This window comes from Pavona decussata, unplaced genomic scaffold (assembly GCF_977016875.1).
Source record: "Pavona decussata unplaced genomic scaffold, jaPavDecu1.1 SCAFFOLD_210, whole genome shotgun sequence".
NCBI classification, from domain to species: domain Eukaryota; kingdom Metazoa; phylum Cnidaria; class Anthozoa; order Scleractinia; family Agariciidae; genus Pavona; species Pavona decussata.
The window spans coordinates 1,305,001-1,332,500 of NW_028145615.1; the positions used below are offsets into that span (position 1 = coordinate 1,305,001).

At 35.7% G+C, this 27,500-nt stretch overlaps 1 protein-coding gene and 1 long non-coding RNA gene across 4 annotated transcripts in view; one reads left to right on the top strand and one right to left on the bottom strand.

The window, feature by feature from the left end:
- LOC146460647 (uncharacterized) overlaps positions 1–9,181 on the top strand; it is a 44,398-nt gene extending 35,217 nt beyond the window's left edge. Inside the window, exons 25-31 of the mRNA XM_085088017.1 lie at positions 529–648; positions 1,820–1,951; positions 3,221–3,352; positions 4,307–4,441; positions 4,650–4,775; positions 8,334–8,444; positions 8,766–9,181. Of these exons, the coding sequence (XP_084944143.1) occupies positions 529–648; positions 1,820–1,951; positions 3,221–3,352; positions 4,307–4,441; positions 4,650–4,775; positions 8,334–8,444; positions 8,766–8,851 (842 nt within the window). The 3' untranslated portion in view covers positions 8,852–9,181. The remainder of the gene's footprint in view (positions 1–528; positions 649–1,819; positions 1,952–3,220; positions 3,353–4,306; positions 4,442–4,649; positions 4,776–8,333; positions 8,445–8,765) is intronic.
- Positions 9,182–12,253: 3,072 nt separating this feature from the next.
- Positions 12,254–27,500, bottom strand: part of LOC146460649 (uncharacterized) — an 18,618-nt gene continuing 3,371 nt past the window's right edge. The window contains exons 2-4 of one of the 3 annotated variants that reach the window (XR_014857597.1): positions 27,256–27,325; positions 16,322–26,463; positions 12,254–15,517 (exon numbers count right to left, since the gene is read on the bottom strand). This is a non-coding gene — a long non-coding RNA (uncharacterized LOC146460649). Of the gene's footprint in view, positions 26,464–27,255; positions 27,326–27,500 lie in introns of all 3 variants that reach the window. The other 2 variants (XR_014857596.1, XR_014857598.1) reach the window with 2 other exon arrangements.

Below are 27,500 nucleotides of genomic sequence, written 5' to 3' on the forward strand. Positions count from 1 at the left end.
TGCTGGATCATGCAGATGAGGCACCATTGGCAAATATCACAATAGAACGCCAAAGGTGGCCAGCAAAGCCTTAAGTATCAGGGAGGACTGGAACTCAGTATGTTGCCATGGTAACAAAACGGATAAGCTCATATTATGAAGTGCACCTGGAACAATGTAACTGCAAAGAATCAAGCATTTCTGATACAAATTGGCTGAGATATCTTTTTTCATAACATTTGATCACAATTCGGTTGAGTTTATGACGTCATCACTTGGCTAATTTGCATATTTTAAAAACTTGAATATCTCAGGAACAAAACGAGATATTTGAAAATAGTAAACAGTATTCTTCTTCACGTACACACTACTTGTTTATGTTTTAAAATGGCTCAGATTAGAAAGACCCGAATTTCGTCATAGTAGCACTTGAACCTACAGAAATATTGTACATAGATATATACACGCATAAATATTAGGAATTTCATCTCTCACTGGATTAATCTGGACATAATCTCAGAGTGATTTAGGTTATTTATTCTCCATTAGCTCTGGATACATGCAGTGATTCCAAACCTTGTCTTGGAAACAAAATCTGCAAGGCCATCAAGATGATTCGCTTTTGTGTATGCGAAGAAGGGTATACAGACATGGGTAAAAACTGCCAAGGTATTTATTTGATTTGTCGCAAATATTGTGATTAAATGTGTGCCATCTAGTAATTTTATAAAGGAAATAAAGGGAAATGTAAAGAATCGACTATAAGAGGACTCAGAAAAAATCTGAGCCCAAGATGAGATTCAAACCCACGACCCTCCGTGTTCCAGATCGGATGCTCTAACCTCTGAGCTACTGAGGACTCGTTGGCGAGCAAGGGTCATCTGGGGCTCAGATTTTTCTGAGTCCTCTTATGGTCGATTCTTTACATCTCCCTTTATTTCCTTTAAATTCTAATATCAGACGCATCTAGTAGTTTAAACTCTTCATTCAAACTTGAAAATAATGGCAGTGATGTCACTCGAAAATGTTCATATTTCCCACTTACCTGTTTTGATTAAGTCATTCAGTCGAGTTTCTTTATATTAGCAAGCAAGTCAGTCATTCAGTCAGTCAGTCAGTCAGTCAGTCAGTCAGTCAGTCAGTCAGTCAGTCAGTCAGTCAGTATGTCCATCGGTCAATGGGGCATTTAGTCAAGCAGTCAGTCAATTCAGCCAACAGTCAATCGATCAATAAGCCAGTATTTTAGTTTAGTCAAGTAGTCAGCCAGTCAGCCAGTCTTGAGACCACCAATAACTAGGTCATTCAGTCAAGTCATCAGTCAGTTGGTTGAACCCGGCTAGTCTATCAATCAATAAATACGTCAGTTGGCAAGACCATCCGTCAAGAAGTAGTGTAGTAATACAGTCAGTTTATTAGCCACTCATTCGCTTTGACGAGGGGCTAACGCTTGAAACGTCAGCACTTGAATCTCTTTGCGACGATCAAATTTCCTCAACAACTCTGTTGAGAAAACCAAACTTTCGTTCTACTCTCCCTGACGCGGCACTAGAATTTCTTTAGAAACTAACCCCCTGTTCATTTGTTAGTCACTCAGTCAATTTTACCTGATTAGTTAGTTGGTTAGTGAAGTAGTGAGTCAGTGAGTCCGTCAGTCTTTCAATCATTCAGTTAATAAGTCGGTTGGTCAACTAATCTATCAGTCAGCCATTATGCCTTTCATTCGCTCTGTGGATTATTTAATGATTTCACTTATTCAGACAAGTCAATTGATTACCCATTCTGCCATTTTAAGTATGAGAATAAAACAGTGGATTTATTTTTCAATTTCATCACTTTGTAGATAAAGACGAGTGTGCTTTGCAGGAGCACAATTGTGGTGAAAATTCTGTCTGCCACAATACCGAGGGTGGATACAAGTGTTCTTGTGAGTCTGGCTTCAAGAGTACAACACACGATGGGAGAAACTGTATAGGTGATAATTTAACTTTATTTTTTTTTAATATTTATGTTGTTTTTTGATGCAGCGGTAATTATTAATTGTAATGATAATAGAAGTCACTTGATCTTCTGTGTGCGGCAAGACACCGCAGGCAAGCCAAGGCAATTGCACATGTCGCTTGCACATAGGTAACAATTTTTTACGGCGAGATCTTTTCTAAATCTCTCTTTATTCGTCTTTCAGGAGAGTTTTAACCCTCTGTTTAATTGATTGGTGGTGGTGCAACAAATGTTTTCCATAAAATTGCAAATTTCTAGACCAGTTAAAGTTAAATATCTGTTGAGGAACACTGTGCATCTAACATTGTTATCGAAACAGGTACAACAGACCAGAAATCAGTTTTTTCGACAATTATGTGGTCAGATTGTTTAAGAACATGCCCTGTTTTATTGTGTCTCTCTTGAAATATAAAAAAGCCTTTCCCTGACGTGAAATCAGATGTGTACATCTGGTTCACTCGTGCAAGCTAACTGTACAAAAGTTGCACTTACGCTAGAGTAGGCCATATCTTGAAAATAATTTGGACATAATTTTGACCATTTTTCAGAGGTTATCTTACAACTCGTCTGCTGCCGACGTAAATAAATAAATAAATGAATAAATAAATGAATAAATAAATAAATAAATAAATAAATAAATAAATAAATAAGTATTCCTATCAAGCTTGATAAAGTGATCGATTTGATTATGAAAATTACGGGTAGAAATGTTCCAGCAAATTTGATTGTCTTCTCTACGAAATATTCCTTATTCGTGAGCACGAGCCGTGTCTAAATATTCAAAGTGACTCGATAAAAGCAAAACTCTTCACCTAGCCTCAAGGGACTTGAACTTGAACTTGAACATTAATATTCTTGTTATCTGTTGAACATTATATTTTGACCTGATGATGGTGTCATGAGGACACCGAAACGTTGTAAATATGATTCTACCCGTAATTTTCATAATCAAATAAATAAGTAAATAAATAAATAAGTGAATAAATAAATAAAAATACAGGGTAAATTGTCAACTGATGTGCTTGCATTTAAGTGATTCAGAGCGAGAACTTTCATGTACCCCGCCCCACCCCATCTTTCCGTAGATTTTTTACTTTCAACGTAAGATTTGCTTTCAAAACCATCTGCAATTTAAAGGAACGTGGAAAGCCCAGTTAACTTTAAATTATAGATTAGAGCTGATCCCTCTTCGAACAACTCATCCATTCGAATATAAATGAATACTTTTTGGTGATATCCACAGATATCGATGAATGCAAGGACGCCATAAAGTATTGCGGAAACATAGCAGGCTGCTACAACAGCAAGGGTGGTTACTCCTGTAAATGTCCAGCATCGGGATTTGCCTTCGATAACAAGACCATGAAATGCAAGGGTGAGAAATGAAGCTGATAACCTGATGGTAATTTTCACGCAATAAGGTCTAAAACACTGTCCACCAATCTGTGTGACAAGTGGGTTCTCAGATAACAAACATCAGCTCATACATTCAAAGAATGGAAGATTTGTAAGTGAGTCCCGATCCCTTTTCCTCTATGACTCTGAATGCAGGAAGGATTTCGTTTCAAACCTCATTGCAAAATATCCGTAACTAGTCAGTGAATGTGGTCACAAATCATGGAAAATTTTATTCATTTTGTATTCACTGGAAAATAACAAAGCTTTAATGGTTATCGTTGAAACTGCCTAAAAAGATAACCGAGTCTGCCATCATGCTAGGAAATTTTAGCCGCTTTTATATAACGAAGGGGGACCGGTGATATAACTTAGTAGAGCGTTCTGACTAGAAACTTAGTCGGTAGCTTAAACACAGCGCCATATTCAGGAAGATAGGTCTATTAAAACAACACAGAGTGCTTATGAAGGTCTTGGTCTGTGCGGTGTAACCGTATCGTAATCGTAAGTAAGACTCAATTCAGCAAAGTACCAATGCACACCCAAAGGTAATAAAAAATTTATAATAATTTGAGTTCTAGTTTGGCCCTAACGTTTTCTTTTTTTACCAATTAAGTGCACTTGCGCAAATATTTTTAACCTGCTTATTGTACGTTAGGCTGTAATTAATGGTGTGTATATATACTGGCTTCTAACTTTCACTTGTTTAACTTGCTTTTGAAGTCCTCGTTAGTCGAGCGAGACCCATAGGAAAAACAAGAAAGGGTTACAACTACAGTTCACAAAGTGCTGCTCACTGTTTGCCTGTCTTTCTCTTTCTATCTATGGTACAATGAAGGTTTTGGATTGAATGCAACTAAATCGTTACTTGTTATTAAAAACTTGACCTCTAAAACTTTGTCATCTGTTCCTATTGACTTTCTACTATGTGCAGATTATGACGAGTGCGGCGACCTAACATCACCCTGTGGAGTTAACGAGGTGTGTTACAACAAGGTTGGCTCATACGAATGCAAATGCCAAGGAGGGTATCGATATTATCAAAGGAATAGCAGCAAAATCTGCCAAGGTAACAAATTCTTTCCGTTAGTCCTACCCTTTCTCCCTCCTTCCTACTTCCCCTCCTGGCCCCTTCCATCATTTCTTTATTTTTTTAATTGGCAAAGTGTGTGATATTCAGTCTCATTGCCAAAAATTATGAATTCTGTTTTAAAAAAATCCTCACGAAAAAAAAAAAAAAGACAACATACATAAATTGTTAATTTGTCGTCTACTAGACATTGATGAATGTTCAGAGGGAGAGAACAAGTGCGATAGGGCAGCTTGGTGCAAGAATACAATTGGTGGATATGTTTGTAACTGTAAGGAAGGATACAGGAAAACAGAGGGCGAGAAATGTGAAGGTAATGAATACTGTATATTAATCCAATACAAAGGTATTACTAAGTGATTGGTCAAAACGTTTATCGTTTTACCAACTGATTTCAAACTACAGGGGCTTCATTGTGATATTAAAGGACATTACGTTAAAACATCCAGTCCAGATATTTTTGGAACTAGTATTCAATGTAAATCATTAGCATACTCCAAAAAAATATGTTTGGTGTTAAAAATTCAGTTGATTATTACTCTTGCATATGAATATTTGAAGCCTCCATCGTTATTTGGATAGTGTAACAAATATGCTAATAAATCTGGAGTTGAGGTTTTCTTTTATTGGTATGACTGAGACCTGGCTTAGGGATTTACGTCATCATGCCGATAATTCAGGGTATAATTTTATCTACACACCCCCTTAAGATAGAACCAGTGGAGGTGTAGCTCTATATTTAGCCAGCAATTTTGAATATAAATGTCGACCAGACTTAGATTTTCCAAACACAGAATGTGTGAGTCATTGTTTGTGGAAATCACCAGGCCTGATTTCATAAATATCCTGGATCCCTTGCTTGCTAGTACAGTGGAACCTCTCCTTACGGACACCTCTTTAATACGGACACCTCTCTATTGCGGACAGTTCACTTGGTCCCTGGGAGACCGAAATCTATTTAAAGCCCAGCTCTATAATGCGGACACTTATCCCTGTCCCCTTGGTGTCCGTAATAAAGAGGTTTCGACTGTATTTCAAAGGAAGACAAATTTTGTTTTATTATGAGTGACAGGAATTTAGATTAAATGAACCACCATTCTCACGGGACAACCAGTGAGGTTTCAGATATAATGTACCAAGAATGTTTTTTTCATTGATCACACGACCGACTACAATTACTTCTAATACGACAACGGCTATTGATAATATTTTTACTAATGATTTAAATAACTGCTGTGTAAGCAGACTAATGTTTTCTGAAATAACTGAACAGGAAACGCAAGTGTAAATTACCAACGATCTTTAGTTATAATCATTAAATTATTATTATTTAATTATTTTATTTACCCTATTGTAGGACTAATATAAGAGAGTTTTCTATCCGTTTCCAAGGCCCTAAATTCTTTAATTCTCTTACCACTGAAATTCAAAATTCAACTTTCACTTCGAAACTTAAAACATTCCTCTTTACATAAACCTAATGTAAACCTATAATTTTTTCACTTTTTCGACTTTCACTAATTATGCTTTAAACGTATAGGTGATTTACTGATGTCTTAGCTCTTTTCTATTTCTATTCTGCCATTGATATTTTTCGTTATTTTATTGTTAAACTATGAATAATATATGATTAAGGGAGCCCATTATTTAAAAACCTCGCGGTTTCTCATGGGCTTTCTTTATTTTATCATTATTACACTTGTAATTTCATTTTTATGTGGCAAAAATGAACTTGAACTTGAATATTTGTCAAAAGCAATGATTTAAACAAAGCCTAAGTTAGCCCTCGTTTACGGCTTATTCGCGGATTAGACGTTGTCTCAATAGATAACGGTTAAACAACATTTAAAATATATTTTTAAAACGCGACTGAACCGGGAAAGTATAGTACGGCTGTTGAATTATTTGTATGTACATTTTGATATTGGAGGTTTGACTCAAATGCGACTTCTAAATCCGGTCGAACAACCAATTTTAGGCTTTCCCTGGGTGTAAGAACCAATAAAACGTACAGCTGACTTAAAATAAACAATAACCTAGGACACAAGGAAAAACCCGTCAGGCTCTTACACCGTGGTGAACCCCAATTCCCTGAGCGACGAATAAACGCTGTCTAAACTTTGTTTAAATAATTGGCCCATTAAGTTTTGCTCTAAAGATATACAGTGTGTTCCTAGAAACTCGCAGTTTTCCTTTTGTTTCCTCCTTGAAAACCTCCCGCATTTCCCAAAAAATCATTACCAAAGTTATCTGGGCATTTTTCGTTGTAAAGATTTTGTTAAATTGAATTCCATAATTGAACAATGAAGCCTGAACATATTGAATGGAGGCTATAAAAACACGGTCAACATTCTCAAAATAAGCTTAGCCTTAAGATAATAGGGGTATGGGATTTACCTTAAAGATATAACCTAATCACATTTTGACGCTGCTACGGTTTAAAAAAAAATGATTTAAAAATGTGAGAATTTGATCGATTATCAGAAACAGGTCCAAACAACGTTGCTCCACTCAGGGACATAACGACAATAACCTTTGCAGTACCAACTGGATGTCATAGACGATGACTCATAACTCAGCTCTCAACCTCAAAATACAAATTTGCCAGTTACTTATGACTGCATCCAATGTTTGCAGTTTCCGGCAACTTTCAAAGATACACAGAGAAAAGAGAATAAGTTCTAATTTGTGGCTTTTCATTCGATCTATCAAACACTAGGAAGACTGAGAACATTGAGAACATTGAGAAGTGGATTGAAAGAATGAGGCACAGCCGAGTTTTGTTCAACCAAAGTGTGAAAATACTTTGGATGAAACGCTCTTTTGCGCGTTTGATATTATAGCTTCTCAAGCCATTAATAATTCTTGGAGAAATTCAAAGCATAAGTTCACTACTCAATATGGTATTCGTCCTCCTCGTTACACTGGTACCAACCTCTGGAATTCATAACCAATTAATATCAAGCAAATTACTCCTTTTTATAGCTTTCTTTAAACTATAAAGAATTCTATGATTGACGGTTATAATAACATGAAACTGTAATATAATTAATTCTTTAGTAGTTAGTTCAGTAAAAAAAGTAATACTTTTTATCTATATAGTTAATTAATATAACTGTATTCCTTTTAGTGAACTTTATTTATTTTGGGTCACCTACTTGATTACTTCTACGCAAGTAACATTGTGTTTTAACTATTTTTCCTCGTTATTGTTCCTTTTCACTTTTTCTCTATCAAAAGACTATGAGGTAAGAAAACGAATCCCTCTGCCCCATGATAATTATTTTCAATCTTTTTTTAGTTCGCGCCATGCTATTTTGGGAAATTATAATCCACCATTGAGTTTAAAATTAAATGACGTCACTCTAACTGACCAATAAGATGTCGACATTAAAATAGCAACGCAAACAAAAATAGATCAGTGAAAACAATTTTCATAGGAAGAGGGGCATGTATGGGGGATTCGCTCTCTTACCTCATAGTCTCTTGTCTCTATCTATTCTTTCGATTTTGCTATGAATACTTTTTAATATACACCATGAGAAATGTAAATTAAGAAAATTATTTAACATTTCTGCAAACGTACTCATGGTGTGAGTTGATCAAAATTGACTTTACTTGGTTCACCAAATCTTAATTATCACAAGATTATCTTTTTTTTTTTTTTTTAAAAAAAAACACGTTTCCAAACCTCGTTCACGATAGTGATTTCCTTTCCTTTCTTTTCATGAATTTTTACGGAAGTTAAAAGCCACCCTTCAAAACTCAAGCCTACATCAAAGAATTTGATGATGTATGAAAACAAGTTATCAAAGTTATTTTTATCTTACCAATTCAATGTATGTCTGATTGAAGCTGTTAAATTTTATAGAAACCTGCGAAGAAAAATGTGACGAGAATTCGTACTGTTTAAACGGGAGATGCTACTGTCTGCCAGGATACAAACATGATCCTGTGACTAAACGTTGTTACCACAGCAAAGGTAAGCGAGGTCTCAGGGACTTCGAACTGAATTGGAATTCAAAAGTGCAGATTTTTATGGACAGAGGAAATGCAAAAGAAAATCCTTACGGCACGTTTACTAACAACAAGCTTAAACAAATTAGGTTCATAGGTGAAATGCACTCGCTCTCACCACTAAAACATCCCTGCCTCCTACGTAACGTTTATTCTAACAGGAACTTTATACAAGTCTTCCTTTTGGTTTTGTTATAGCCTAATTATAAGGGGTCTCCACTGCCATCCATTTTCTTGGTTATTGTGATAAACCAACCAATGTACACTATTCATTATATTTCTACAGAACTGAGGAATTCAAGTGTCCCCGCCCGATACTCTCCAGTCCTCCTTGCAGCCTCTCTTCTTGGTTACCAGGCCTTCGCCTACTAACTTACTGTCCACCTTTAAGTTCATGAAATAATTATTACATAACTTGAAACTGGCATTTTAATTAATTTCTGTGATCAAAATACAGACACACAGATCACAAATATTCCTACTACAGCCATGTAAAACTCCCCTTTTGGAAGATGTGCTTAAGAATACGTATGTGTTTTGCATTTATCGATCCTTCTAACTCAATAATTGGCAGGCGATCACTGCATACCTCACTTTGTTCCCTTATTGTAATCATAAAAAACGTGAACACAAAGGTTCAACTTGCAACTTGCATCACTCAATACTCAGATGTGGAAATTAAAAACTTAAACCGTAATTGCATGTGGTACGTTTGGAGGCTTGAGCATGCACATCGGGTTAAAAAGTAAAGTACGTAAGTAATTTAAATACACAGGGGGTGGTCTCCCAGTCCTCCGAGCCACAGGCTCATGATAAAAGTGTTTGACAATATAAAAAAGCTCATAGCTACTAATTAAATTAAAAAATAACATCTATCTATAAAGATAAATAAATAAAAATAAATCAGGTCAAAGGCAATTGCTGCATTGACAACCGATAAAATTTAACTTAGTTAAAAGTCTCCGAAAGGATGATGCATTAGGTGCGTTTTTTACAGCAGATGGCAACTGGTTCCAGATGTGTGACATCAGTGTACGCATATGAGCCATGAAGGAATCTACTATTGTAACGAATATAATGACAGAAGGATGACTCGTGGTCAAACGACCTGTAGTCTTGGAGGTACCGTTAGCCTTAGACTCCTTTTACCTTATTTCATTCTCACAATTTTTATTGTCGTTTTCCCGAAAACGATTGCTCCTTCGATCGATTGCTGATATTGTCAAGGGAATTAGGTCGTCACTCGAAGAGCTCTGTGAAAGCCGTTGCTATTTTTCTGTTGTTGGCTATTAAGTCAACACTTATATTACCGTGCGATGTAATGAAAATGTGCCACGTTTGTTACTACAACAACTCAGATGCTACCTTTTGCCTCTTGATGTCTGGTGACATTAATCCTAACACTGGACCCGGTTTCTGCTTCGACTGCTGGTAAGATCAATTGCCTTGTGATGAATGCCAGAAGCTTAAAGAGTTATCACAAAGGCAGCACGACAAACTGGCAATCCGTGGTTAACCTCTATCGCTTCCAGGACCTGGTGTACTCCGAAAACTCTGACGTTATATGCGTCAATGAGACATGGTTGAACCAAAATATCAGCAACTCTGAAATATTGCATTCTGGCTTTACAATGTTTAGGAGAGATCAGTCTGATCGAGGTGGTGGTGGAGTTCTTATCGCAATCAAAACAGCTTCCATCAAAGCTGTCAAAGAATTAAACCTGAATCGGAAGCCGAGCTGCAACAGCGTGACATCATTTTTGCCGAAGTTACTACGCTTACTGGTGAAAGAATTTTATTCTGTTTCTGCTATAGGCCACCCAATGAAGACCCAAGTTGGATGGATGTATTCGATAATTTTCTGCATAAAGTTTGTAACCAGTTCGACATTATGGTAATTTAGGGTGACTTTAATTTGCCAGTCATACTGTGGGACTCCATTAACAGCGCATCGGGTGTATAACGAACTAGCCTTTATTGAAACCTTACACGACCACCTCTTAACATGCACAACTCAATAAAAAGCCTACTCGTGGCAACAACGTACAGTCAAACCTGTATTAAGCGGACACTCTCGGGACCCTTCCAAGTGTCCTCTTAATACAGGTTGTCCGCTGAAAACAGGTTTCCTTAGAATTCGTCTTGAAAAAAGCTTATTATATTCCTCAGTAAATGTGTTAATATTCCTCAGTATTAAAAGGCCTTGAAAGGGCCAAATACCATTTACCTGTGGAATGACATATTTCCATAAGCAATGGCAAGAATATGTGATCCTTTGCTCAGTTTATTATTTTATTTTTTTTTATTTTATTTTATTAGACTTCAAAATTAAAACTATAAACAGAACATAACAACGTGAAACAGAAGATAAACGAGTACTGGGTTAAGGCATGGTGACCAGAACAGCTAGCGCCAATTACTGTGGGCCCAAGATTTACAAAGTTCTAAAAACACTCAAATAAGTTAGTAAAATATAGCAAACTAATAACAACACGAAATAGGTTCTAAAAGGTTGCGTGGCATATCGCATTTTAAACAGACAGATTTCCAGGTTCTAGGGTCCTCAATATCGAAGCGCGAAATAAGTGCATCTTCGTAGTATGAGGAGAGCAGGGATTTAAATTGGTTCGGAGTAGAAGATGTAAAGCGTAACAATATCTACAAAGATGCCACAGCTCTTTGGTCGGCAAAGTTAAGTGACCGATCTGTTGAAACGTGGACAAAAAACATGCATCCTTTTGGCAGTGTCTGTTTAATACAGGTTTTTAACAATAGAAATCACCGTTCGATACAGGTTCTTTTTACAGTTAATGTGGGGGAGAAGAAAATGGGACTTGTACTGTTGTCCGCTTAATAGAGGGTGTCCGCTTAAAACAGGTTTGACAGTGGTATACGGAATGGGGTTCTACGTCGGCTGGATCAGGGTGGATCTCAAGGTGACGTCATAGCTATGAATAGGTCAGTAAGCCAAAATAGTGACGTCATTGTAGGACTCAATAGATCTGGAAGGCTTGCCCAAACTTGTCTAGAAGGGTATGGTACATGCGCATCCATATAATCAGCCGTTGTTTATTTTATAGGCAGTAACATAATTGACCTGATTTTCTCGCAGTTGGTAAAAATATAGGTTGAAACCGAGTTACAAAGGATTCCCTACATGTTTTAGGAGCTCCACACGAACCACTCAAGCCAATCAGACCGTAAAATGGGATGTGTGTCAGATCAGATGCTAAACCTCTTGCATAACCTCTCTTTTTTCACGGTCCGTTGGCCACTGATTACTTGGGCGGAGCCAAAGTTATAAAATAGGATTTCTTCTTTAATCTCAAATGGCAAAGAGGGGTCTACTGCGCGTGCGCTACTTATTGGGCTAGTCTGGGCCTGTTACTTAATCTCTCCTGTATCTGTCGACGGATCGTGAACGTGCCAAAGTTTAGTTGTCGTTTTGTTAAATGGTATGGGTACGTAGTAATATTCATAAACGTCCTCCCAAAAAATTTTTATATGTGAGAAATTGGTGTTCCCGAGTGGCGGTAATAATTTTCTGGAAAGTAGAGGATGACTTCAGTCGCTGTGAAATGTGGTGCGTCAGGAGTTTCAGGGTGCTGCGTGATTCAACCAAAGCAAGTCACTATTTATTTATTTATTTATTTAGTTCAATATGGACAGGGATACCGCAACGGTAGCCTGCGAATACAGCCGCCTCTCATCGCTCCCGGCCCCGATGGGCGTTTCGCGAGAGAGACGCCCATCGGGGCCGGGAGCGGTGAGAGGCGGCTGTATTCGCAGGCTACCGCAACGGCTAAGGCCAATTACTGCGGACCCGGGATATACGGAATGTACGCACAAAGACCAGACCACAACACCGGGAACTACGTCCCCTACTCTTTGCGAACAGTGGACGAAATTAAATATCTACAGTGTTGTCTAGCTGGGCGACATTGCCGCATTTAAAAATGCGACAATGTGTCGATTAAACAGCAATGATTTACGACTTGAAACCGTATTAAAGGGGAATGTTTTGGAAGGATAGTTGACCACGTGACTATGTTTACACTTCATTTGCCGCTCGCTGTTTTCAGTTTCTCAGAAGTAATGCGTTAGCACGAAAGGTGATCATTATTTCGCACTATTCTCGTCTATGTACTCATTTTTCAAAGAAAACTAAATCGCGAATCTCACGTTTGCTCTCTAAAAACAGTGAGCGAGCACGTAGCAGTCAAATATGGAATGAACGGGACGCTTTTGCTTGATTTGGTGAATTGAGGCTAGTTATATCGCATCCAGGGATACCCATAAAAAAAAAAAACCAACGAATCTGTGAGACAAAAAACGAACGAATCTGTGAGACAAAATTAAATTTAAATTAAATTTTAATACTTATATAGCGCCCTTTAACATCTAAATGATCAAAGGCGCTTTACAATCCAAGAAAGCTAATTACAAATCAAATCAAATCAAAATGCGATCGAAGCGTAAATTGTGGAGTGATCACGATCAAGACACTGTTTGTTTACCTTTCGGTTTGAAGCGGCATCTCATTTCTGACATAAATGATGGTTTTTGACACCCTGCTCAAGCAATTAGTCGATTGCGTTGCTGTTTTGCTTAATAGAAGGCGTGAGTTAAAGTGACAAGAAATGTCGTCTAGTACGCTCATTCCACATACAAATACACACGCCTTTCGCGGTAGACCCACACTAAACAGATGTTGAGCGCTGTCGGAACGGGTCGGTGCGCGAACTCAAAGAAAAAGATTAAGATATTCAGTGATACCAAATGGTAAAATGGACGAATGGACAGATTGTCAACAAAGCAAAATGGAAAGCAGTTACTTCACTTTCGTACCTCTTGTGGTAAATGCAGTGATTTTTCTTATTGTTGCGTTGATTTACACTCGTTTTTGTGTATAATCGTGTAGTTTGGCATGTTCCACAAGTGCAATGTTCGCAATTGTCAGGCATCATCAGCAAAATCTTTTGTCATTGATGATCGTAGTGATGTGTTGGAGAAAACTATAAAGGTTACTGTACCTAGTCTCCCTATGGATAGCTGCTATGGAAAATGGTGTTCCAGTGAAAATAAGCGTAATTTTATTGAGATTTCCTCAAGCGAATTTATTTATTTTAGCAAAAATAAATCGTGTTGGATTTCACAGGTGTGTGTTTCGACGCGATGGTGCGCCCAGATCGTGGTACCCGTGAAAAGTGAAAAGTGATTTGTCAAACAGATACTGCAGAGAAAAGATCGTAAAGAGATCCTAAAGTGATTTTAAAGAGGTCATGCAGTAATTTTAAAGAGATTGTAAAGACATCGTAAAGCAACCGAGTTAACAGATGGTAAAGACACCGCAAAGGAACGTAAAGAGTTCTAAGATTGTAAAGTTGCGAACAGATCGTAAAATGATTGTAAGGATATCGTAAAGATGTTGTAATGAGATGGTATAGAGATAATTAATTTTAACAGATTGTAAAGAGAACGGAGAATAAATCAACTGAAAATATCGTAAAGAGAATGTGAAGAGGCCGTAAAAAGATTAAAACGCAGACAAAAGAATACCGGAAAAAAGATCGTACAGAGATTGCAAAGAGATCACTTAAGTACTGGTAAAGAGGCTTAGAAAAGAAGGTGAAGAAACAGTCAAGGAATCCAAAAGAAACCGCAAAGATTTTTTTGAAGCTTGAATGCTTTTAAAATAAATCTTAGCAAAGAAAAGAATGAAAAACGTTTAGAAGGAAAAAACTTCGGCTAGAGGGCATGGATGTCTCATGGAAGTCTCTTGGTGTATGTAGCCGAACTTTTTTAATTTATCTCTCCCTTCAATTTCTTCCTATTTCACTAAAATTCATTCACACCAATTTTCTCCTAGTAAAATAGGATAATTGGACAGTTTGTCCATGCATTCAAATGCGGCGAGGAAATCTCACATTTCAAATTTATTAGTATAAGATAAGATTTTAAGCAATGTTATACGCAATGTCGTTCTATCTCACTTGATCTTACATGCATTGATTTCCTTTAATTCCAAGCTTGTTAATGTAAAGGATAAAGAATATCTGGTGGTAAGATAAGAACTAGAATATAAAACTTTGTAGAAGTTGTCGTAATTTTTTTTGTTTTATTCTCATATAGTTTTTAAGCCAAACTCTGATTCTTAGCCAATACAGAGACTATGAGTATTCCCCGATCATGAGGTACTGTGGACTCAGAAAAGCAGAAATTTTTTTTCGTCATATGGTGTAAGAGTACATGAATTTTTATTTTGTAAAACAAAGATAAAAAGAGATTTCAAGGCTTCAACAAAACCGCAATTTGAATGTGCGGGAAAATACTCAAGACAGCTACTTCACGCTATAAATCCCACAGGCTTAGGTTTAAACAAAAACATAAAATAATGTCAAGTTTATTCATTAGAACATTGGCATAGAATTCCACTCCAAATATGGTTTTTCTATCGACCAGCGATTGGTTCCAGCTTCTAATCCATATTCATGACTGAAAGTGCAGAATTCTCGTCAAACCAAACAACTGCTTGGCGAGTGAGGACGTGTGAAGGTGACCTCTGTCGTTGAAGCTTAACTGATACACCAGGAACAAGCGTCAAAGACTTTGAAGGAACGAATATTCGCTTCGCTTAGACACAAACGGTAAGAGTCTAATTCCATTAAGTGTTTTCAGTATGTAAAATTCCGAAGTCAGTCGATGTGAGCGCCTCCTGGAGTTTCGTTTTATCGACCGACGTTGCGGTTCACTCTGCGTGGTTTTAGAATAGAATAATTCAACCGCACCTTATAAGAGCTAAACAGACAAATAGCAGTCGCAGAAGAGTTAACGATAAATTAACTTAATTTGAGGTCTTTTCTGTGGCAAGAAACATTTTTTCCAAATTGTCCGAAGCGACCACGTGTTGAGAACTTTGTCCACTGCTTTGTATTAGAAAACTACGAATACATTTTGCATTCTTGTTTTGAGTTGAGAAACTTACTTAAGCAAGTTGTACTCTTGAAACTACAAGTTCACTGTGCAAATTTATTAGCACTCTTCATCAACTTTCGCTGTGGTACTGTTTATCATACATTCATATTTTGGGCTTTTCTGAGCCTAAAGAAAGACCGCATGCTAATGATGATTGTGGTGACGACGACGATAACCGTTATTTAAATTTTAAAGTATTAGGCAAAGCATGCTGTAGGGGTATGGGGATATTTGCTGAACACAAACCCATGTGTTTTGTTTGTTTTAGTTTCAGGAAGGATAATTTCACAAAAAAGAAGATCAAACAGGAGGAGCAAAAGGATCAGAAGAGAGAAAAAAGAGCATTGAACCGAAGCAAACGGAACGAAGATAAGGTTTTTAAAATTCTTGTATAAAAATGATACCTTTGAAAGATGGTGGCGGTGTATGACAAAATTATCGAATCTTCATTCAGTAACAGTCAATTGATGATCTATTTACTAAAATATAGTATGTTCAAATTTTAAACTATCAAAACATTTTGTGAGAGGGCAGATCCCGGCGGGGGGATTAAGCTGATATTTTCAGTCAGAAATACTGACGTTCGAATATACGGTCGCTTAATTTTGAAAACAGTGTCGATGCAGCAGAATTTCTTTCAATCCTTCTAAAATATGACAGCCATCTTTCTAAGATATTATTCTGCAGATCGGTTAAGGCATTTTTAACGTTAACTCTGAGCGATCAGTCCATACTGACATACTTTAACGTCACATTTTTCGCGATTTCAATTTGTTTTATGTATGGATTTGTCAACAAATTAATTTGAAACTCAAATTGCATTTTTTTAAAGGTAAAATTGGAATATGAAAATTGAAAATTCAAAACGTCAACATCGGAGATCACTCAGTGTTGCGCTATTTAGAAATCGGTTAACTTATTTTTCAGTTATATTCTGTTGCCAAGGTGGAACTACAAGTTGCATAAAAGGAACATGACAAAATTACGCTAGAAAAAAGGACAGCTCGGTCAAAAGCTAAAACATTGTTTCTCTTGGAAAACTAATTGAAATCTGAAACACTTCTACGTTAAGTCGGAACACCGAACAAGAATATCAAGATACGAGACTAGCGATTGCGTTTTCGTTCAAAATGTTTGTTTTCGTAGGTCAATCTAATATTACCCGATTGTTTACAAATATCTTGAAAATTATATATTATTTGGTGTATAAAATGGAAAAGTTGTTGATGGGCTTACCTTTTAACTGAATTACAAAAGAAATGGAAGCTTAAATTTCAAAATCACTGATTCTTCAGTTTTGGATCACTCTCCGCTCTGGTTAATTCGATATCAAATTGCCTGATTATGTACAAAACCTTCGTACAAAAATCTTCAAAACTCTGTATCATTTGGTATCTGTATCTCTGTATCTCTGTATCATTTGATGTTCTTACGAAAATGGACACTTAAATTTCAAAATAAATTCTTCGATCTTGGATCACTCTCTAAATTGGTTAATTCGATATCAAAGTTCCTGATTATCTACAAAAATCTGCAAAATTCTATATCATTTGGTCTGTGAACGGAAACCTTGTTATGCTCTCACGAAAATGGACGCTTAAATTTCAAAATAAATTCTTCAGTTTTGGATCACTCTCTGTTTTGGTTAATTTTACATCAAATTGCCATATTATCTACAAAACTCTGCAAAATTTATATCATTAATTTTGGTCTGTGAACGGAAACCTTGTTCATGTTCTTACGAAAATGGACGCTTGCATTTCGAAATAAATTCTTTAGTTTTGGATCTCTCTGTTTTGGTTAATTCGATATTAAATTGCCTGATTATCTACAAAAATCTGCAAAATCCTACATCATATGGTCTGTGAAATAGAAACTCTGTTGATGACCTCGATCTTTCGACTGAATGACAAACAATGTAGAAGCTTAGACTAAATTCTTCAGTTTTGGCCAATTCGCGACGGGAATAAAAATAAAAATCAAACATCTTCACTTGGCAGTTCCACCTTCGTTTACTGTTGTCAAGGGAACACAAGGCTTTAAAGAGGATCCCCATGGAAACGTGTATTAGTTTAAGTGTGGCGTGGACTTATTTCACAAGGATTTCCTTGATCAAACAGTTTATTATTTACTGAAAAGGAAAAATCATGGAGGATCCCTTCTGTTATTCCTTATGTCCCCTCTACATGCTGTAGTATGTATGATAAAAACAAGCGTCTGGTTGGAATGATGTGGACAAAACCATAGAAAACGTCTCTTAGACATCTTTTGCACCAAATTAGACTGACGGACCACAAAAGATTGAATGCTTTTCCCACCATTTCATTTCCGGTAGAGATAAAAAAAAAAAAAAAAAATTGCAGGTTTGCTGTATTCCATTTTTTTTTTTTGTCCGAAATAAGTTCAATTTAAATTGATTTTCGGTTCGGAAACAGGGTATTTACAACAAGGCATACAAAAACAGAACTTTGAGGAGAAAGTCATAAATTGGCCACCAAAAACGAACAAAAAAAAAAAACAGTTTCAGAGGACAGACAATTTCCTTTTAAGTTTGCGCTTACGGCAAACGCGCAAAATTCAAATTCATTTCGAAATATTCCTCAGAGAATTTTAAAATTGCATTGTATTTGAATTCAAATTTTCCTGTGGATAAAAATTGAATAAATTATGCGTTCAACCGAGTTGTTTACAAAATAGTTCACGAGAGTTTTGTCTGCTGTTCACACTTCCATGTCCCATGCAAAAATGTTATGTAAATCTGACGTCAAAGTGAAATTGTGGGAAAAAATTACCCAGTTACAATTTTCCAACCTAAGAAAGATTAGACTTTCTGCCATTTGGATAAAAAAAGTGATTTAAACCGTCGAAGTAAAATCTATTGCACTCTACATTACAAATTTACCCTTACGGCAAAGGCACAAAATTCCAAATAATTTCGAAATAATTGTTCCTCAGAGAATTTTCCAATTGCATTGTATTTGAATTCAAATTTCCCTGTGCAAAAAAAGTGAATAGATTATACGTTCAACCGAGTTGTTTACAAAATAGTTCACGAGAGTTTTTAGTAAATCTATTACACTCCACATTGCAAGTTTGCGCTTACGGCAAAGGCACAAAATTGAAACTAATTTCGAAGTATTCTTCAGAGAATTTTACAATTGTAATGTATTTGAATTCAAATTTTCCTGTGGGAAAGAAAAAGAATAGATTATACGTACGAACGAGTTGTTTACAAAATAGAGTTTTGTCTGCTGTTCACACTTCAGAGCTATGTGGAACAATCTGTAATGTCTTTTGTGGTCCTGTTGACTATAAAAATTGAACAAATCAATGACACAAAATAACGCTATTTTGAAATCTCAACGGATATTTCTTATTTATACTGCTGGGAAAATTCAATATTGGGGCTTAGATTAATTTTTCATTGGAGTTTCTTCTTTTGCCGTTATTTCAACCAGACGTTAGTTTTTTTAGCATTTAATTTACGTTTAAGATCTTGCTCAACTGAATCAGTGTTACCTGGGACAAGACAAACGAGTGAAAGCACGTATTTTTTACTCGACCTTGAAAGTAACCGAACCGAATCATCAAAGACTCAGAGGAATCGAATTATGTTGATATTTGTCAAAATATTATAAAGAGCCGGAAGGTAAACGAACCAGCTACTATTAAAAATGTAAATAAATTGAACTGATATCTTCACACCTATTTCCAAAAATGACCAATAATTGCACCAAATAAAACCAAAAAGAAATTGTCTTATTAATCATCAATCGTCAAAATGTTAGCTTTTACTGGAAAATAAACGAACTGTGACCTCGGTTACATGGAGAATTGTCTTGATATTTTCGAAATGATTGTTGTTGTTCTCCAAAATGTTTACTTAAAAGAAGTGATAAATGGATTGACAAGAGAAATTATTTTTAATTTTGAAAACATTGATTAGGCATGAGAACTTGAGAAATTCATTCAAAAAGCGCCAAATAAAAATAACTTGATATTTCAAAACAAAATAAAGTACGAAATGAGTATATACGAACTAGACACTGTCTTGATTTTTCTAAAATGAAACGTAGCTGGGAACAAGTTAGCGACAAAGTACAAAGAATTTGTTTCGATATTCAAAACAACTTGATTATTTTGACCAAAGAGATGCTTTCACTCGTTCAATTCGTCCAGTCCTCTGTAACACTGTTAGTTGTTAGCCTGTGCTGACTTCACTTGCTAGTTGAACAAGATCTTTTAAAGCGACATGGTATGCTAAACGGTTTGCAGCTGTTATACATTTGGTTTACGTTTGGGAAACAAAAACATAAGCGTTTTTCTATTGGTTTTGTGATCAAAATTCTTGCGATCATCCAATTTTTCCCTGCTGCCAAACTGTTTAACGGCTTACCATGTCGCTCTTTTAGCTTACATCACTTCACAAAGGAAACTTTACTTCAGACAAAAAAATTCTCGGACTAAAAATTGCCAACAAAAGCCTAAAGCTTGAAATTTTTCACACAAAGTTTCCTTACGAAGTGGTGTAAGGTTTTTTGGCGGGTTTAAATCTGTAGGGGCATTCTTTGAAATTTTTTTGTGATCAAAAAATTTCAATGGTGCCCTGTTAAATTTTTTGCGAAAATTGTTGCCAGGGGAAACGCTGTGCAAATGTCATCAAATTTTCCCGCCAAAAGACTTAGTATATACAGGAAGAAAAACTTTTGTCACACCTTTAATCAGTTAACTTATCATTGAAGACCATTGTTAAGAAAGAAAATAAAGAACACACAATGCAGACTGAAACAACTGTTTTCGTCTTTATTGTCTTTTACTATTACCTAATAAAATGAATACTTGACAACTAAAATAAATATTAGATATTGAAATTATTACCTTGAAAATTAAAAAAAACGGCGCATGCGTATTTTGGGCGCTCGTATTTTTTCTAAGTCTTTTGGCGGGAAAATTTGAGTAGTTTAAACGGCGGTTACATAGAAAACAAATTAAGGCAAAACAAAAATGAAGAAACGCAATCAAAATGCATATAGATTTGGCAATATATTTGTATAAATTAATATTGTTACAGGAGATTCTCTGGTGAAAAACATACTAGGAGTTTTTGTTTTAGCATGTCCTGAAACTTTGCTTACGACAAGGATTACGGCTTTTGCTAACAAAATGAAAAATTTGAAACGCATTGAAAAAACTTTTCAGAGTAGTAGCTACGTTAAACGTTTAAAATTGTCTTCGAGTCGGGATTTTTGTCGTTTAAAATACAGTATACTGCCGTGATACAGTTGTAAGCAAATGAGTACCGTGTAAATGGCCGCTAGCTTATTGACACAGTGCAACACAGATATAACTGCCGAACGAGACGAAAAATATTTAAAAATTTCAAAGTAAAGTTAACTCGACGAAAACGTTTCAAACCGCAAGTTAAAAGTATAATTCACCAATTGCTACTGAATAATTTCATGAAACCTTTTACAGAAAAACCAAAGCTCGTTCATCAATCAGAAGGCAGTGGTAATAGAAATAGCTTGAAATTTTGTGGTTTTCTTCGTTTATTGTTTAAACCACTGACTTTTCGAAATATGTTAATTTGTGTAGGGAGAGAAAGAAAGCAGAAATTTCAATAAAATTAATTATAGCAGCCTGTATTTTACTAAAGTGCAATGTTGACGCTAGCGCTAGCAAACACGTGAAATCGCTTGAATAATTTGTTTTGAGCTAACCGGCATTTGTTTCCTTTAACTTACACCTTTCTAAATTTCAAATTGAGAAACGTTTGGTTTTTAGCATGTTAAATTCTGGAGTAGGAAACATTTCATCTTAGCTAAAACTTCTACAGGGCAAAATCAAATGTAAATAAACTGATGTCGAAAGTGGGAGGAGCTTGGTCCCTTTTGTATTGCGCCTTTTCAGTCAAAAAACGCTGAAAACTAAACTGAACACAAACAGATGGCCTTAGAAGGTTAATTTTACCCACTGATTGGATGTGTTACTGAAAAAAGAGATTGGTAAAGAGCTGGTAAGATAACAAAAGATGAAGAGCCTGATAAGTTATTCAGAAATTGATGGTCCTGAAATTGACCGGTGGTTTACATTTTCACTAGGAAAATAAAATTTTTCTTTTCATTACTGCAAACTGAAACCCCTGGCTTAATAACTTCAAACTTTCGCTCAGAAAACACGTCTTAAGTGACAATAAAATCCCCATAGAAACTGGTAAATAGGCAAAATCTAACTGAACGTAAGAAAATTGAAATTCATTTACATGCAGAATTTAACCAAGTGACAAATGGCCTTCCACTTTTATTGACAAAACAAACTCTAATTCTGAAATTCTCAAGTAATGAAAACTAACATGTGTTCAACTTAAACGAACTCTTGACTGAACACTGAGTAAGTCTTGCCTAGATGGACTTGCAAACCTTACTGCAAACTAGCGAGGACACAATATTTATATTAATATTTTTCACTTCAAAATTGAGTACCGCAAGTTTGCGTCTCTTGCCGAAAAGATACAAATGGCTACAGATTTTACAGAACCTTTCTTGACAGTAAGTCTTTCCTGTACTCAAATGAGAACAATCCCCCTTAACTTTTCACTTGAAAAATTATTTGAACCTAAACTAAATACCTAATGAAAAATGACAAACAGCGCTGAAAGGCGTGAAAACGTCATTATAGCGTATGCAATTCTCACCAAGAAATTCATTTCTTGGGCCCAATCTTCAAGTTGCAAGTCACATTTGAATGACTTCAAATTTAATCCAACTTTGGCCCGGAAAGAACTGGCTAAATTTGCAGTAAAATAAGCTCAACTGAGTCACAGAGACAACAAGTACTATATATTACTCTTTACAGTAGAAAAAAGAAACTCGGCAGGCCTTAACGTCAAACAGAGAGCACATTCGATTGTTATCTGTAACTTGAACTGCACTATACGTAACTGAAAACTGACGAACGGTAAACGTTCAAACTACAAACAGACTCAGGAGTGTCCTGCTATTGATTTTGCAAAACCTTTTCAGTACGATTTTTTTTTTCCAAGTTCCTAAACCTAAGGGGCATTTTGTATCAGCCCCCTTCGTCAGTTCAAGAGCATTAATGCAATGACAATGAAACCTGAAGGGTAAATTATATGCCAAAACTGTTTCCTTTAGTGCTCAAAAACATGGGACAATAAGCTCAAATGACGTGGCAATTACGTGATTGATTCTTCCCAGCTGTCATTTTGAGTTCACCTTTTTCAATTTCTTGATTTCATGGCCGACACGTCAGAAAACCGTTCAAATTGACTCAAAAATAATCAAAACCAGTAAGAAAACTAAATTAAAATGGTTTCAAAAAAATATAAAACCAACGAAGATACACTTTTTTGACAATAGATAAAAAAAGGTTAAAAAAACAAGGCTGTCAGAATCTTGTCGCCATGGGAACATCAAGTCACGTGAATAATTAGGTGTGGAACAAAATTGTTCTCAGATAAATTTTACTGACAAAGCAACCTAAAATTCTGAAATTCTAAAGTAATGAAAACTAACAACTGTTCAACTTAAACGAACTCGTCGCTTAACACTTAGAAATCATGTCTCTGAAATTCAAACTTTTCCTGAAAACTGAACATGCACAATTTAAACAAAACTCTCAAAAATGGCCTGAACTTTTCAATGAGGTATCATACCTAGACCAACTTGACAACCCTATTGCAAACTAGCAAGGAAACGATATTTATATTAATAAACACGGACAATGATACAGTATTTTCACTTCAAAATTGAGTATCTCAAGCTGGCATCTCTTGCCAAAAAGATACAAAATTAATGGCTACAGATTTTACAGGACCTTTCTTGACCGTAAGTTTTTTCCGTACTCAAAAGAGAACAATCCTCCTTTCAAACTTTTCCTGAAAACTGAACATGCACATGGCCTAAACTTTTCAATGAGGTATTGTGCCAAGACCAACTTGACAAACCTATTGCAAACTAGCAAGGAAACGATCTTTATATTTAATAAACACGGAGAATGATATAGTATTTTCACTTCAAATTTGAGTAACTCAAGCTTGCATCTCTTGCCAAAAGGATACACATGGCTACAGATTTTACAGAACCTTTCTTGACCGTAAGTTTTTTTCCGTACTCAAAAGAGAACAATCCTCCTTAACTTTTCACTGGAAAATTATTTGAACCTGAACTAAATACCTGATGAAAATGACAGACAGCACTGAAAGGCGTGAAAACTTCATTATAGCGTATGTAATTTTCACTTAGAAATTGTAATTTCTTAGGCCTAATCTTCAAGTTGTAAGTCACATTTGAATGGCATCGAATTTAATAATATCTTGGCCCAGAAAGAACTGGCTAAATTAGAAGTAAAATAAGCTCCACTGAGTCACACAGACAAAAAGTACTACTCTTTACAGAAGAAAAAATAAAGTACGCCTAAATGTCAAACAGATAGCACATTCAATTCTTATCTGTAACTTGAATTGCACTCAATGTAACTGAACACTGACAAAAGGTAAACGTTTAAACTGTGAACAGACTCAGGACTGTCCTGCTATTGATTTTGCAATCCCTGTTCAGCCTGTTTTTTTTTTTTTTCCGAGTTCCTAAACCTGAGGGGCACTTTGTATCTGCCCCCTTCGTCAGTTCAAGAGCATTAACACTATGACAATGAAACCTGGAGGGTAAATTATATGCCCAAACTGTTTCCTTTAGTGCTAAAAAAAAAGAAAAAAAATGGGACAATAAGGGCATATGAAGTGGCAATTACATGATTGATTCTTCCCAGCCATCATCTTGAGTTCGCCATTGTGGATATCTTGATTTCATGGCCAAAACCTCAGAAAACCGTTTAAAATGACTCAAAAATAATCAACATGAACAAAAAATCCAAATTAAAAATAACAAAGATACACTTTTTCATCATCATCATCATCATTGTCATCATCATCATCATCATCATTCTTCGGCTACAACCAAGATAGAAGTCATCACTCTGCACAAGCAATCTTTGTTGCTCATTTGAAAAATGTCTAATAATTTACCGAAAAGCCGTGTCTCAACTCCTTTAGTGAAAGCTGAAATTTTAGTAAAAATAACTAATAACATTGAGAATCATTTAGATCAATCCTAAACGTCAAAATTTTATTAAAAGCTGACTAAATTTTTAAATGGGAACAAAACCGTGAATGGCGGCCTACAAACACATGTAGTTTGAACAAGAAATATTTTATTGTAAGTGATGTTCAACTTCACATTCTAACAACATGAAACTGGACAAAGAAAAATAGCTTTTAAGAGAAATCACTTCAAACACCAGAACTTGTTGTCAAACCAGAAAAAGCTGTTCGTTAAAAAAAAAATGAACAAATAAAAAACGCTTGTTTGTCTTCAAATACTTATGCAGTGAAAACTGAACTTTAAGAAGGACCGAGAATGCCTTGAACATTCAACAGAAAACATTAAATTGAACAGCAATAAAAATTTTCCTTGAAAACAGACGAATAGCTCTTTGATTGTTGATAAGAAAACACTTGTTGTCCTAAGAATCCTTACTGAAAACTATGAAATTGTGAGACCTAATGAAACTTTAACAGACTCAGTGTTCTCACTAGGCCGCCCCGTTGTGGGATTCCCGCAGTTTCAAAACAAATGACACACTAAGATGATATAAATTCATTCACGGTTGAAATTCAAATTTCCAAACGAGTACACTTGAAAGGCTTGTTGTTCTTCTTTTTTGGAGCTTGTACTCTCACATTTCAGTTACAAAGAGACTGTGGTCAAAGATAACGCCGTTAATCTGTCTACCATCTTTGTACATTCGGATTCCATAATGACCCAGTCTATCTCTCAAATAACCCACTTTTTTTGTCTATATGGGCCCTTGGACCACAAGATGCAAAATCCTGATGAGAACACTGCAGACTGTAAGACATTTTAAATCTAAGCTCCTTTGAGTCAAGCCTCATAAATATATGTTTCAATCCTATTAAACCACTTGAAAAACATTCAGTAAAACAAACCTAACTAAAAACACAAATATCCTGTTCACCATATACATGTGTATATAAATTATGTGAAATCACCATCATCAGTTGAAAATCTGACAAATTACTACTTGAAACGGTACAAGCCGTTTACAAATTGTGAATACCATTTTCACAGACTCTTATTGAAAAATGCCAGCCTCTGTTAGAAATATAATAATTATTGCATCAAGTACACTGAGAAAGTGCCCCTTACTCAAAACTCTTAATGAAAATAGACAATAGGCCTAAGATTTCTATGCCGCATAATCACATGTTCCTCAATCTTGTTAAATCATAAATTTTCTTATCGTAAAAATCATTGCAGAAAAGGGTAAGCCATTCTTTAGAAAAGAGCAAACAAAACGCCTCAAAGTTTTATCATGAAATCCTTAAGTGTGACTGTTCATATGAAACATGGTGCTGCGGCATTTATTAGTTCTAACCTTTTGGATGCGCAATTTCAGCTTTTGCATTTTCTCTCCCGAAAACTTATTGTATATTCTACATTAGCTTCTTTATATCTGTGATTGCACCGTATCTTAAAAAGAAAGACTTTGTTGTAGTAATTGTTCAGCTGCTAAAAAAGAAATGAAACTGTAGTATTAACTACTGCATTTACTCTCATGTTTAGGCCATATTCGTGTGAAGGCTACACATGGTTACCCTAAGCTGCATGCACATCTAACTATCAACCGCTGAGCCCACGCTTTAACTGCAGCATAAATGCTAGACCATTTGCAAGACAAGCAAAATATAGAGATTTGCTCGGGTCTAAGCTGCATCCTTTTTAACTTTAAACCTTGTATCGCATTTTGTTCAAATTTGTATGGCATAACCGTGAGTAAAACCGATAGTCTTACTGCGTTTCTTAAAATAAACCAGTTTCTCTACCTCTACTTCAATTGCTTGCCCAGTTATGGAGATGATCATCTTTACTACTTGTTTAAAAAAAATTTGACATCTCAATGTTCCTTGTATCCTTTATAGAACGAAAACAAAAATATGTTGATCACTAAATGTAGTAAGACAAAGACAGCATTGTAATAAAAAGTTGTAGGGTCGGCAACATGTAAGAGTGTTCCAGTTTTACATGCCCTGTCTACGATGTACATCGGATCTAAAATTTGATTATTTTGTGTTGCTAGTTTTAAACTGGTTAGTAAAGATACATAGGACAACAATATTATTGCAAAGCCATTCTACTGTAATCCTTCTTGGCCAGTTTTAGTCTAAGATCGCATTCAATTGAACAAATTTCAGATTAAAAGTAACAACCTCTATGTTTCTCTCGTGGGGTAAATTAAGTTATTTTTGGGAGACAAAGCTACAAACATCTGCTTGCGCATGATATTATATTCAAGACCCATTTTGTATCCTGGTACAATGTAACTCCAAAACCTCTTATGAAGGATTTTTAGCAATATTACTGTACATGTATTCTTATTCTGAAATAGGGCCAATCGGACACACACTACACTACAATGGTGGCGTTGGATTGTCCGCATTCCAGATAACAATAAGCGGAATAGCTGTTAGATTTCTCTTTTCAAGTGAATTTGGGAATTTCCAAACTTTCGCTGATACACGATAATTTAAACACTGCTTTGTATTCCAGTAACTCCAAAAATTTCTTGTGAGGGATTTCTAGAAATCATTGAATGTATTCCTACTCCAAAACTAGGGTCAACGATTTTGCTTAAACAAACCAATAATGACTCACCAAAAGGTAGTTATAAATTTATCTACATTGTATTATAAATAACGAACTCACCTCTTTGAACAGTAATTTCTAGGTTGAGGCATCTTTCATGACTTCTCATCCCTCATCTGAAATTTTTAAACTGGGGAGAAAGAGTTAAATAGAGGATCAGCACCTGGAAGTGAAGTAGTAGACACTTGGTTCTCATTACTCTCCTTTAGAAGTAAAGGTCAAGTTGTGAGCAGTCAGACCATAATAAAAGTTAACCTGGTTTCCCTAACAGAGAATCAAAGGCTCCTGTGAGCCAACTCATGAAT